The following is a 13908-nucleotide window of genomic DNA, read 5'->3' on the forward strand; positions in this document are numbered from 1 at the left end:
AGGTGTATAGACACCTAATATGGGGAACGAATTACTAATCTAAAAAAGTCAAAAAGTTTAGATTTTTTTTGAATAATTTGCACCAGTATATAAATTTTCATGAATAAAAAACTAGAGTTGACTTTAGGGCAAAAAAAAATTTATTTACTATTATAGGTCACTATTCACGTTATTTCGGTCAAAATGTTTGTTTATTCTGAAAAGAAGTCAATGTTTTTTCTTTTTGTGGATTTTTTTACAAGTATCATGGAAGGTCAAGTTTATTTTAAAAATATTTTCAGAATTGTTTGAATTTTTATTTAATTACTATGTTTTTCATATAGGGTGTATATACACCTATAGAAATGTCTAACTGTCCAAAATGTCATGTATTATGCAATGAAGAGGGCAAATGGGAGTAAAAATATCTAAATGGCACATAAATAAATATTTAGCACAGTTCATGCACTTAGGATGATGCCCTCGAATTTGCGGGGGCCACTCCTCTAGATTAACAAAAGAACATATATAGAAGTAGAAGGGCAATAATGATGATATATACTACTGTATTAAACATGACTGATTTACAACATGCTAACTGAATGTATAGACGGTCATTAGAATTTGACTGAATAATAGTATCTCCGTACGAAATTAGTTATCGCTAACTAAATGTATCTAGCACTAAAATATGTCTGTATGCATCTGTTTGAGCGGCAACGAATTCTGGACAGAGGTACGAAAAAATGGAACAACGGTCATTAGAATTTTCATAAAAATATTTCTTAATTCCTTTTGGTACTATTAACAATATGATAATATATTTTGTTTGGAAAATAATTAAAGGTCAGTGATACGCCTATAGAAATGTATCACTGTCCAAAATGTCATGTATTATGCAATGAAGAGGGTAAATAGAAGTAAAAATATATACATGGTATAAAAATAAATACTTAGCACATTTGATGCACTTAGGATGATGCCCTCGCATTTGTGAGGGGCACTCTGCTTAACAAAAAGAACATGTATAGACGGGCAATGGTGATGATATATATTAAACATGACTGATTTACAAATGCTCAGTTCGAGGACATTATCTCCAAGCAATTACATAGTTAGATGGACAAGGGTGACGACAAGCCCTTTCCAAAATAACAGGAGTACAAGGTTTCAAAAAGTCAGCGGAAAGACAATACCACCGCCGTACGTGGAGTTCTTCATGCTACGATTTGCACAGTGAAGCACGTATGCTAGCAAGCATCTAGCTATATGGCTTTGTTCCACATTGCAAGTGGTATCCTAAGCACGTTCTTCATCTGTGGTGTCACCGGTGGGATGATCTTGATCCGCAGAACGTTCCTCCTTGTTGGCGGCGGCAGCGACTCTGACACGTCGTCGGTGTGGAGCTTGGGCGCGAACCACGGGAGCTGGAGCGTGGCGGCCGTCGTGAGCCGCCTAGCTGGGTTGTACTTAAGCATTTGGCTAAATAGAGCGCTAACTTTTTTCTATAAAAATAACAACGTTTGTTTGTTCATGAATATCCAGAAGCACCTCAAAGATTATTTTTAAAATGTTTTTTAAAATTAAATCTTTTTCAGATTTAATTTTCCTTTGTGTGTGAACATGGGCTTCGACACTCTATATTTGCCCTTGACCTTGGTAAAGTACACTTCTAGTGGGAGTGTTGTTCGTTGTTACACTTTTTATTCCTTTTTTTGGGGAATTGCTAATTGCATGTAGTATGCATGTACCTTGAAAAATACCCTTTGGTTCCTAGGTGTATGTACACCTAATATGGGGAAACGAATTAATAATTTTAAAAAGTCAGAAAGTTTAGAACTTTTTTAGAATAATTTGCACCAGTATATAAACTTTCATGAATAAAAAGCTAGCGTTGACTATAGGGCAAAAAAATTTCTTTACTATTATAGGTCACTATTCACGCTATTTCGGCCGAAATATTTGTTTATTCTGAAAAGAAGTCAATGTTTTTTTCTTTTTGTAGATTTTTTTTACAAGTACCATGGATGGTCAAGTTTATTTCAAAAATATTTTCAGAATGTTTTGAATTTTTATTGTGTTACTATGTTTTTCATATAGGGTGTATATACACCTATAGAAATGTATCACTGTCCAAAATGTCAAGTATTATGCACTGAAGAGGGCAAATAGGAGTAAAAATATCTAAATGGTATATAAATAAAAATTTAGCACATTTGATGCACTTAGTATGATGCCCTCGAATTTGTGAGGGCCACTCCGCTAGATTAACAAAAGAACATACATAGAAGTAGAAGGGCAATGATGATGATATATACTGTATTAAACATGACTGATTTACAACATGCTCAGTTCGCGAGGGATATCACCTCCAAGCAATTACATATAGCTAGATGGACAAGGGCGGCGATGACAAGCCCTTTCCAAATTAGCAGTACAAGGTTTCAAAAAGTCAGCAGAAAGACAAAACCACGATGCTTGGATTCGCACCGTGAAGCACATATGCTAGCAAGCATCTACTAGCTAGCTACACTACATGGCCTTGTTCCACATCGCAAGTGGTATCCTGAGCACGTTCTTCATCCGTGGTGTCGCCGGTGGGATGATCTTGATCCGCTGCCGCAGGTCCTTCTTCGTTCCGGGCGTCGCAAGTGGGATGACCTTGATCCGCTGCCGCAGGTTCTTCTTGGGTGTCGCCGGCGGAGTGAACTTGATCCGCAGCACAGTCTTCTTCTTGAGTGTCCCCGCCGGAACGATCTTGATCCGCACAACGTTCCTCCTTGTTGGCGGCAACGACTCTGAGACGTCGTCGTCGGTGTGGAGCTTGGGCGCGAACCACGGGAGCTGGAGCGCGTCGGCCGTCGTGAGCCGCCTAGCTGGGTTCCACTCGAGAAGCCCCTTCAAGACTTGGAACCCGTCGTGCGACAAGGTCTCCCGGCGGAAGAGGTTTCCCAGCGTGTTTGTGTTGTGCTGCTGCGCCTGCGCGTAGGAGAACACTCGCGGCACCTCGGCCGCGAAGAACTCCGGCCACGTCGTCTCGTCCGGGAAGCCGAGGACGCGGAAGATAGCCGAGAGCTGGGCGGTCCTGTCGTCCTTTTTGTCGGCCTTGAACAGCCTCTCGCCGGTCAGCATCTCGGCCATGACGCATCCCAGCGACCACACGTCGACGCCCGCATCGTAGTCCGGCTTCCCCAGGAGCATCTCGGGGGCCATGTAGGGCATGGTGCCGGCAAACTCGTAAGGCTTCCTCGCGGTCTTCAAGGACATGGCCAGCCCGAGGTCGCACAACTTGAGGATCTTCCCTCCTTCCCCGACCAGGATGTTTTGCGGCTTGATATCTCGGTGGACGATGCGGTCCCTGCCGTGCATCTTGTTGGCGCCGGTGAGGAGCTGCCACATGTAGCCTTTCACTATGGCCTCTGGCAGCGGCGGCCTCTCGGACAGGAAAACATGGAGGTTGGGGCCGACGTAGTCCATGGCGAGGCAGAGGTTGTAGGTCTCAGGGTCGCGGAAGAGGCCATGGGAGCCGACGACGTAAGGGTTCGGGGTGCAGGCCTCGAGGAAGCCGGCCTCGTCCTGCATCTCTTTGTTGGCAGCGGCAAGATCGCCGTTGGAGCGGAGGACCTTGATGGCGACGGTCTTGCCCGTGACGCGGTGGCGCGCCTTGAGGACGGCGCCGAAGCTGCCCTCGCCGAGGCAGGGCGTGTCATCGAACTCGAAGGCCGCGGTGGTGCCGATGCGGACGCGCCTCCTCTTGCAGCAGGAGATTTCTGCTTCTTGATCCATCCCGTGGCCGGCAGCTGGTCGCTTGCCGACAGCCATGGCGCTCGAGCTGGACTAGGGCTTTGCTTCGCGTGGACTTGATGCGGGGCTCGGCGATGGATCGGAGGTGGAAGCAGGAGATCGAGGAAGGGGGGAAGGGAGCTAGGGTTGAGCTAGAGCTACGCAAACATTTCTGTATATATAGATCGTGCATGATCGACTAGGCTACGTGTTGGGTATTGACCGCGCACCACCCGGATTCCATATCCATCAGCCCTGCATGCGTATTCTTTAAGCAAACCGCGAGCAGATGGAGTTCGATGTTGCTCTGGATCAAGTTAGCTATGCTATCCGTATTGTGATTGCACTCGGAGCAAATCGAGTCGATTGCAGAGAGGGCACCCCCCGTACCATGGGCATATGCACCCACTTTTCGAAAAATCCATTTTAAGCACGTTTTAAAGTGTCAAAAAATTCAAAAGAAAATATCACACATACATATTCGCAAATGTATGTACACGTCACAAAGTTTTATGAAAAAAATGTCTTTTTGTTTTGTCACCGCAAAAAATACAAAATTCAGTGCTTCTAAATAGTGTTTCATGACATATTTTGTATCTTCCTTACATAAGCCACAAAGAAATTATTTTCCATAAAACTTTATGCACGCACATAGAACATGAAGACATGCCCATGCAACTTTTTTTAGATTTTTTTAGTATTTAGAAATGTGTTTTCCAAAATGGTTCCATATATACTCGGATTCATTCATGCACATTACGTCAATTGCATGGCTTGCATGTTGTGCTAGCTTGCACTACAAGTCAAAGAATGTTGCCTACCGGCGGATTTAGTCAAAGTTGGATTTGGTTGTTGTGTGCATGGCCGAGCGAGTAGGTCTGCGTGTGTGCATGTACATATATGTGTGCCCGATTATACTAGTACTTCCTTCATTGTTATTTAGTCCGGCATATTAGTTTTGGTCAAAATCAAGCTTTGTAAACTTTGACAAAGTTTGTAAATAAAAATATGAACATATACAGTAACAAATCAATATCATTATATTTATTATTGAATCTAGTTTTACATCATATAGATTTGTTTTGCTAAATGTTTATATTATTTTTTATAAACTTTGGTTTTTCTAATGGTCCAGGTTTCTACCAGGTAGACTCACATCACACGATCTTGGTCGGAGATTCGTGCAGTGTTTGCCCGGTCAACAAAATGAACTGTGCGTATTTCGATGGGCAGTACATAACCTCAAACGATGTGTACATCTGTACATGTCCAAAATAGTAGCAATACCATGCAGGACCCACATTGGAGCCATGCTTCATCCATATGCCCACTAGCTGACGTTTCATTTGAACCCTGTGAGTCCGTGACCTAAATCGAAGTGTGCGACGGTTCTACAAGATTGAGATTAAGATTTATCTGTCTACTTGGATGCATAGATTACAAATCCGCCGGTGTACTACTAGTTTTCAATGGCAAGTTCGATCCGCTTCCTTGTTAACAAGGTAATCTACACTAGTAAAAAATAAGGCTTTGGTTATAGCGTAATATACATATTAGTCTCGGTTGCATTATGAACCGGGACTAATGTGAGCATTAGTTCTGGTTCGAGCGGCTGAAGGCATTAGTCCCAGTTCAAATGGGTCCTTTAGTCCCGGTTTGAGACACGAATCGGGACTAAAGGGCATCGCACACTTTAGTTCCGGTTCGTGTCTCAAACCGGGATAAGGGCCCATTTCTCAAACTCTACCCCCCCCCCCTCCCCCCTCCTCATGTATCGTCATTTCAGTTTTATAAAAAAACAAAAAAAATGATAAAAGCTTCAAAAAATAAAATCCTTCGAGATGTAGTTATATACTACATCTACTAGTTAGGAAAATTAAAAAAATTAAATTTAGACATGTTTTGCAAAATAATGTTATGAAGAAGTAAAACGGCTATAATTTTTGCATACAATGTCGGAAAAAAACGTATACTAAAATTTTAGAATCCTCAAATTCTTAAAGGAAAAAAGATATGCTTAAATTTTAGTTTTTTTGAATTTTGGTTAAATCTGGTCAAACTACTTATTCAAGAAGTATTAGTGTTACTAAATAATTGTTCAAAAATATTAGTGTTACTAAATAATTATTTCATATTTTTGAATTTTGGTCAAATCTGGTCAAACTGTGGTCAAACAATGGTCAAACTACTTATTCACGAAATATTAGTGTTACTAAATAATTATTCTTTTTCAGAATAATAGTTTCAAACTCAAACAGTGAAACGTGTGACTTCATGCTCAAGCTAAACTCCTGAGGGTTAATAGGATTGACATCTTATTATTGTCAGTAAAACAACAAGTGCAGACTTGGAAATGAGGAGGAATAGAACCTGAAAGTTAAGCGTGCTCAGGCTGGAGTAGTTAGAGGATGGGTGACCGGCCAGGAAGTTAGATGATTTGGAATGATAAGGGGTGATTAGAGATTAGAGATTAAATTGAGCGGTGATGAGGGGTGATTAGAGATTAAATTGTAAAATAATTCAGAAATTTGAAAATCAGGAAAAAAATTCAAAAAATAAAATTTTCGTAAAATTTCCTTTAGTCCCAGGACTAAAGGTGGAGCTCCAAACAGTGGCCACGTGGAGGGCCTTTACTCCCGGTTCGTAAGGGGGGGCCTTTAGTAACGACCCTTCAGTCTCGATTCCAGAACCGAGACTAAAGGCCCTCTAAAACTGAGACTAATGGATCTTTTTCTACTAGTGCTACCATCTCAACAAACATATTGAAATTAATGAGGCTCATATGTGGGCAGTTTTAAACCTCCAGATCTCTTCTGTTTTGCTAGCACACATTACGCGGAAAGTGTGATGTTCCAATATGAGATCGATTTCCTTTCAAATTTTGTATGTTGTTGATGTCCTGCTCACATATTACTCAAGTATGGTAGCGAAAAAGTTGATGTTATCTTTTTACTGACATTGGTGTGTGCAGCATCGATTTTGTATATCGTATGTGCGATTAACATCCTCACTGTGTGCTAATTACATGCCAGTTTAATGTGTTGTTCGGTACATCGCTTTGTATTATACCAATTGTAAACTCTAGAAGTTCAACCTTGGTTAACTCCATTTTTCCATTGAATAGGCAACCTGATTTTTGCCGCGTTCCATATCTCTTAAATGTAACAATTTATATGGCTACTATTAGTGTTGACTATTAATGTATGCATGCACATTATAATCTGTGGTCTTAGTTATCTGTTATTGCATTTTGGTTTCACTTTCTTCTAGAATGGTATGTATGAAAATGTCACTGTAAAACTACTCTCTAAAACTACATTGCATACTACGTAGTTCCTCCCCAACTAGTCAAGTTGTCTCATCTGTATATTGGACATGAACAGATCGAGACCATTATGGTGGTTATGCATAAACGTAGAAGGTGTGAAGAAAGTTTCAAATGCTTGATCGACATCTATGAACATGGGTATGGCGAGTAAAACATTTATACACACTCGCATCCAGAATATAAACAAGTGTTGGTACAATAGTTTTCAAATGCCTTCTAATAATGTTTGGCAATGCTATTGCATCCACTCCCAAAAGCAACAATTGAGTTTTCGCATAAGTTCACGACTAATATTATGGATCAACTTATCTACATTGCATAGTCTTCTACAATTAGGTCGTACTGCGCTGTCAGCCTTGCGTTGTTGCCTTTCATTGACATTATATCCCATAGATCTTTTCCTCTCATTACTGGAAATGCAGCCTGCATCACAAAAATAACCACTTCTGTTAGCACTTGAGTACGAACATTGTGTATCATATCAACGTGGTCGACAATAGATGGCTCATTGTTGCAGTTTTACAAGCATGCTTACATTGTTAAGTGGAGTTGCTAGTTCTCTGTGTCCATTGTAGTACAGAGCACAGTACATGACATACAAAGCTGAATTTTCCCTGTGAACATCCTTGTTATAGCAACAGACATACCAAAAATATGAAAAATGCAATTTCGATGTTTACCTTTGTTAAGCATACCTGGTGCATCTGGTGCATATCTTTTCCTTGATCTTGATAGACCATGTTTCTTTTGGCCATTTCCATCTTGGGTAAAATGTTTCAATGCACTTTGTCATTGTAAATTGTAAGTCAATTATTGTCCCAAAGTGCATAGCCTTCACATCATGTTCATTAGCCCCAATTTTGTTAGGGTCCAACAGATGGATTTCCTTGTTCACTGTGTCCCATACGTACAGTGATTTCATATTGTAATGGTCTACTAGAACTATTATCTGCGCGAGGATGTAAGTTGTTAGTAAGCGGTACTGACAGTATGTAATGATGTCTTTCACAAATGTTGGTACCAATGATAGTACCTGTGTGCAGTATTCTACTTCATACTTGAATAACTTGCTTCTAAAAAAATTCGCATACTGCTTCAGATCGGTTGGTCTGTCCTTAATTAGAGCTAGATGTTACAAAACCAACAGAATTCCATATGAGTTGAACAAAAAAACTTAAAACATAGTTGTACCACTATGATTCACTTGCGTTTGACTCGAATTGATAAGACGGGGATGTTTGCTTATGCACCGACCAACTATTTGGCATGAAGTGTCTGGGCCGTTTCTGAAATTCTCCGAACATTAGGTCATCGCGGCACATATATGATCTAAGTAGTGCGTCACGGTATTACACCGAGTACATTGCACCTAATTTGGAATTTGTTTTCATAAAAATTCTAGGTATACGTATTGTTGTTGGACTATGATGCTCATACCATATGTTGTAGACAAAACACCTAATTATTAGTTCACTCCTTGATTATGCATGCTATGTATAATATGTCTAATTCTAGGTAAAATACATACGCTGATAGATCGTTTTCATTTTGTTTGTGCAGCCATCTCCGGAATTCTAGTACCTTAGAGTCTACTAGAAGGTGACGCGCACTTTGTCGCGCCGTTTTTCAGTTGTGAGCAAAGCCTCTTTTCTAAAAAAAATGGACAGAAAGGCACCAAGAGCAACTGGGTGAATTTTGATGTGCGAGGCTGAATTTTGAGTGCATATCGGATTTTGTTTTACAACTGAAACACAATAGACTGTAGATAAAGTGGCAATCTAGACTGAGGATGTGTCACTCTCGAAATAGACAATTAGCTCGATGTCCTTATTATATTGTAAATACGAGTGCAAAGAGAAACAATGTCTAACCAACCTCTAAACTATTTGCAAGCAACAATCATTAATTTAAAGCTACAAATGAATCAAGCAATAATGTTCGTTAATAAGAGGTGGCTGGCCATAAGTGCCTCAGTAGTCAGTAGAGTTTTTAGTAACTGAAAGGGGAGCTATCAGTCTGTTGCAACAGTTCATTCTTGGAAGAGCCTCATCAGCAATAAATTGTGGTCAGGAACAAACAACCAAGTAGCATTCACCAAAGGCACATCACCAGTAACGACGCCATATAAATGAATTTGTTAATAAGTTGTAGCTGAATTAACACCAACAAGTCGCAGGTAGCAAAACAGAAAGTTCAATTGGCATGCAGAACAACAATACTCATATCTTCTATCCCTTGAGCTTGCAATTGAATCTAAAACAGAGACATAAAAATAGTAGCTACAATAATTCGTAGAAGATAGCAAATTTAATGGAAAAAAGGCAAGTTGGAAAAAAAACTAAAACCAACAGATCATTATATTTAATCGAACCGACTGCAATTATTTATAAAATAGGACTTTCTAAAAACATAATAATTTTGGATAGTGTCGTGCAAACACCAAGCCGCGACAATCAGTGATGCCGTTGCCGAACGATCGAACGAGAGAGAGAGGGGCGCCGATGCGGCCGGCGTGTCGGCAGAGTTCAGCGGCGAACCCAATGGTGGCGTAGAGGGTGGTGGTGCTGCGCTCCTCGGTGCAGGCGTAGGCGAGCAGCCCGTGTCCAGCTCGTGCACACCATGGTCATTTGCATAGACCACAGTGAACGTCGTCGGCGCGGGCGCCGTGACCGCGCCCTGTGCATTCCAAGTCCATGGCCTACTCTCCTCAAATAAAACATCAAGTGTGACTTGTACCTTTTGTGTAGCCGGATTGTACACACGATAGCCTTTGGTTCCTTCCTTGTAGCCAACGAAGATCATTGGAGTTGATCGATCTGAGAGCTTAGTCACTCTAGGGCCAAGCTTCTTGACATGCGCCACACACCCAAACACACGTAGGTGCAGCACACTTGGCTTGTGGCCGTGCCAAGCCTTATACGGCGTCACCCCGTCCAAGCTGCGTGTGGGAGCTCTGTTGAGCAGGTACACCGCAGTCTTTACTGCTTCAGCCCAGAAATACGACAGCACGGCCATGCTTTTGAGCAGGCAACGCGCCATCTCGACGACGGTCTGATTCCGGCGTTCAACCACTCCGTTTTGCTCAGGGGAGTATGGGGTGGTCGTGTAGTGTTTGATGCCTAGCTGCTCGCAGTATCCTCTGAACTCAATGGAGTTGAACTCACCGCCTCGGTCAAACCGGAATGCGCGAAGCCTGCATTTTCCCTCGTTCTCAGCCATTGCCTGCACTTTCTTGAACTTCTGATGAGCTTCATCCTTGGATTTCAGTAACTCCAACCACATGTATCGACTGTAATCGTCAACTATCAGTAAGAAATACTTACTGCCCCCCGGTGTGGTTGGTGTGATTGGCCCACACAAGTCTGTATGAACAAGCTCAAGGCCTTTCTCTGCTTTGTATCCGGCCACTTGAGGAAAAGGGGCACGGTGTTGTTTGCCCAATGCACAACCATCACAATACTCCTCGACGCGGTCAATGACCGGCATCCCACGTACCATTTCCTTCAAAGGCATGGCTCGCAAAGCTCTGAAGTGCAGGTGTCCCATCCTAGCATGCCAGCGCCAGGTGACATCTTCAGTCTTGGTGAGGAGACAGGCCGGGGAGTCAATTCTCAGTACGCCCGTGTACAATCTGCTCGCCGTCCGTTTGAGGCGAGCCAGGATGCGCCGGCCCGGATCTTGGATGGTCATGATCCCATCTTCAATCCCTATCCTGCATCCACCCTCATCCAACTACCCTACTGAGATGATATTGCTGCGTAAGCTGGGAATGAAATAGACTTCAGAGAGAGCACGTTGATCACCATTCTGGCAGCGAAACACAACAGCGCCCCTGCCCTTGATAGCCACCAGAGAGCCGTCTCCGAATTTCACTGTGCCGTGTACACCTTCATCAAGTGTGGAAAACATGTTCCTCTCCCCAGTCATATGGCTGGACGCCCCTGTATCATAGTACCAAAGGCCATCGGGTGAAGGCGCGGGAATTACTTTTTCCTCATTCAAGAACACAGCTTGGGGCACCACTAGCTCAGGTGTAGAGACGTTGGTGATCACGGCCATGAGCAGGCCCTGATCGTGTTCGTCGCGATCTTCGCGGACGAGGTTAGTGTTGGGTTTCGTAGTAATTTCAAAAAATTTCCTACGCACACGCAAGATCATGGTGATGCATAACAACGAGAGGGGGAGAGTGTGATCTACGTACCCTTGTAGATCGACAACGGAAGAGTTAACTTGGTTGATGTAGTCGTACGTCTCCACGGCCCGATCGATCAAGCACCGAAACTACGGCACCTCCGAGTTCTAGCACACGTTCAGCTCGATGACGATCCCCGGACTCCGATCCAGCAAAGTGTCGGGGAAGAGTTCCGTCAGCACGACGGCATGGTGACGATCTTGATGTACTACCGTCGTAGGGCTTCGCCTAAGCACCGCTACAATATTATCAAGGACTATGGTGGAAGGGGGCACCGCACACGGCTAAGAATATGATCACGTGGATCAACTTGTGTCTCTAGGGGTGCCCCTTATCTCCGTATATAAAGCCTCAAAGGAGGGGGGCCGGCTGGCCATCATAGGGCGCGCCAGGAGGAGTCCTACTCCCTCCGGGAGTAGGACTCCCCCCTTTCCTAGTTGGAATAGGATTCGTGAAGGGGGAAAGAGAGAGAGAGAAGGAAGGGGGGCACCGGCCCCCTCTCTCCTTGTCCTATTCGGACTAAGGGGGGAGGGGCACGCGGCCCATCCCTGGCCACCTCTCCTATCTCCCACTAAGGCCCACTAAGGCCCATATACCTCCCGGGGGGTTCCAGTAACCTCCCGGTAATCCGGTAAAATCCCGATTTCACCCGGAACGCTTCCGATATCCAAATATAGGCTTCCAATATATCAATCTTTATGTCTCGACCATTTTGAGACTCCTCGTCATGTCCGTGATCACATCCGGGACTCCGAACAAACTTCGGTACATCAAAATGCATAAACTCATAATATAACTGTCATCGTAACCTTAAGCGTGCGGACCCTACGGGTTCGAGAACAATGTAGACATGACCGAGACACGTCTCCGGTCAATAACCAATAGCGGAACCTGGATGCTCATATTGGCTCCTACATATTCTACGAAGATCTTTTATCGGTCAGACCGCATAACAACATACGTTGTTCCCTTTGTCATCGGTATGTTACTTGCCCGAGATTCGATCGTCGGTATCCAATACCTAGTTCAGTCTCGTTACCGGCAAGTCTCTTTACTCGTTCGGTAATACATCATCCCGCAACTAACTCATTAGTTGCAATGCTTGCAAGGCTTCAGTGATGTGCATTACCGAGAGGGCCCAGAGATATCTCTTCAACAATCGGAGTGACAAATCCTAATCTCGAAATACGCCAACCCAACATGTACCTTTGGAGACACCTGTAGAGCTCCTTTATAATCACCCAGTTACGTTGTGACGTTTGGTAGCACACAAAGTGTTCCTCCGGCAAACGGGAGTTGCATAATCTCATAGTCATAGGAACATGTATAAGTCATGAAGAAAGCAATAGCAACATACTAAACGATCGGGTGCTAAGCTAATGGAATGGGTCATGTCAATCAGATCATTCAACTAATGATGTGATCCCGTTAATCAAATGACAACTCTTTGTCCATGGTTAGGAAATATAGCCATCTTTGATTAACGAGCTAGTCAAGTAGAGGCATACTAGTGACACTCTGTTTGTCTATGTATTCACACATGTATTGTGTTTCCGGTTAATACAATTCTAGCATGAATAATAAACTTTTATCATGATATAAGGAAATAAATAATAACTTTATTATTGCCTCTAGGGCATATTTCCTTCAGTCTCCCACTTGCACTAGAGTCAATAATCTAGATTATACTGTAATGATTCTAACACCCATGGAGCCTTGGTGCTGATCATGTTTTGCTCGTGGAAGAGGCTTAGTCAACGGGTCTGCTACATTCAGATCCGTATGTATCTTGCAAATCTCTATGTCTCCCACCTGGACTAGATCCCGGATGGAATTGAAGCGCCTTTTGATGTGCTTGGTTCTTTTGTGAAATCTGGATTCCTTCGCCAAGGCAATTGCACCAGTATTGTCACAAAAGATTTTCATTGGACCCGATGCACTAGGTATGACACCTAGATCGGATATGAATTCCTTCATCCAGACTCCTTCGTTTGCTGCTTCCGAAGCAGCTATGTACTCCACTTCACATGTAGATCCCGCCATGACGCTTTGTTTAGAACTGCACCAACTGACAGCTCCACCGTTTAATGTAAACATGTATCCGGTTTGCGATTTAGAATCGTCCATATCAGTGTCAAAGCTTGCATCCACGTAACCGTTTACGATGAGCTCTTTGTCACCTCCATATACGAGAAACATATCCTTAGTCCTTTTAAGGTACTTCAGGATGTTCTTGACCGCTGTCCAGTGATCCACTCCCAGATTACTTTGGTACCTCCCTGCTAGACTTATAGCAAGGCACACATCAGGTCTGGTACACATCATTGCATACATGATAGAGCCTATGGTTGAAGCATAGGGAACATCTTTCATTTTCTCTCTATCGTCTGCAGTGGTCGGGCATTGAGTCTGACTCAACTTCACACCTTGTAACACAGGCAAGAACCCTTTCTTTGCTTGATCCATTTTGAACTTCTTCAAAACTTTGTCAAGGTATGTGCTTTGTGAAAGTCCAATTAAGCGTCTTGATCTATCTCTATAGATCTTAATGCCTAATATGTAAGCAGCTTCACCGAGGTCTTTCATTGAAAAACTCTTATTCAAGTATCCCTTTATGCTATCCAGA

General features: G+C 43.0%; 1 protein-coding gene across 1 annotated transcript; it reads right to left on the minus strand.

Moving 5' to 3' along the window:
* Positions 1–2511: 2511 nt before the first annotated feature.
* LOC125554075 (putative cyclin-dependent kinase F-2) lies at positions 2512–3801 on the minus strand. The gene has a single exon (XM_087519775.1). It carries the CDS (start codon positions 3799–3801, stop codon positions 2512–2514), a length of 1290 nt encoding a protein of 429 aa, XP_087375901.1.
* Between the last annotated feature and the right edge of the window lie 10107 nt (positions 3802–13908).

Source organism: Triticum urartu, chromosome 4A (assembly GCF_056163025.1).
Source record: "Triticum urartu cultivar PI428250 chromosome 4A, HENAU_Tu73, whole genome shotgun sequence".
NCBI classification, from domain to species: domain Eukaryota; kingdom Viridiplantae; phylum Streptophyta; class Magnoliopsida; order Poales; family Poaceae; genus Triticum; species Triticum urartu.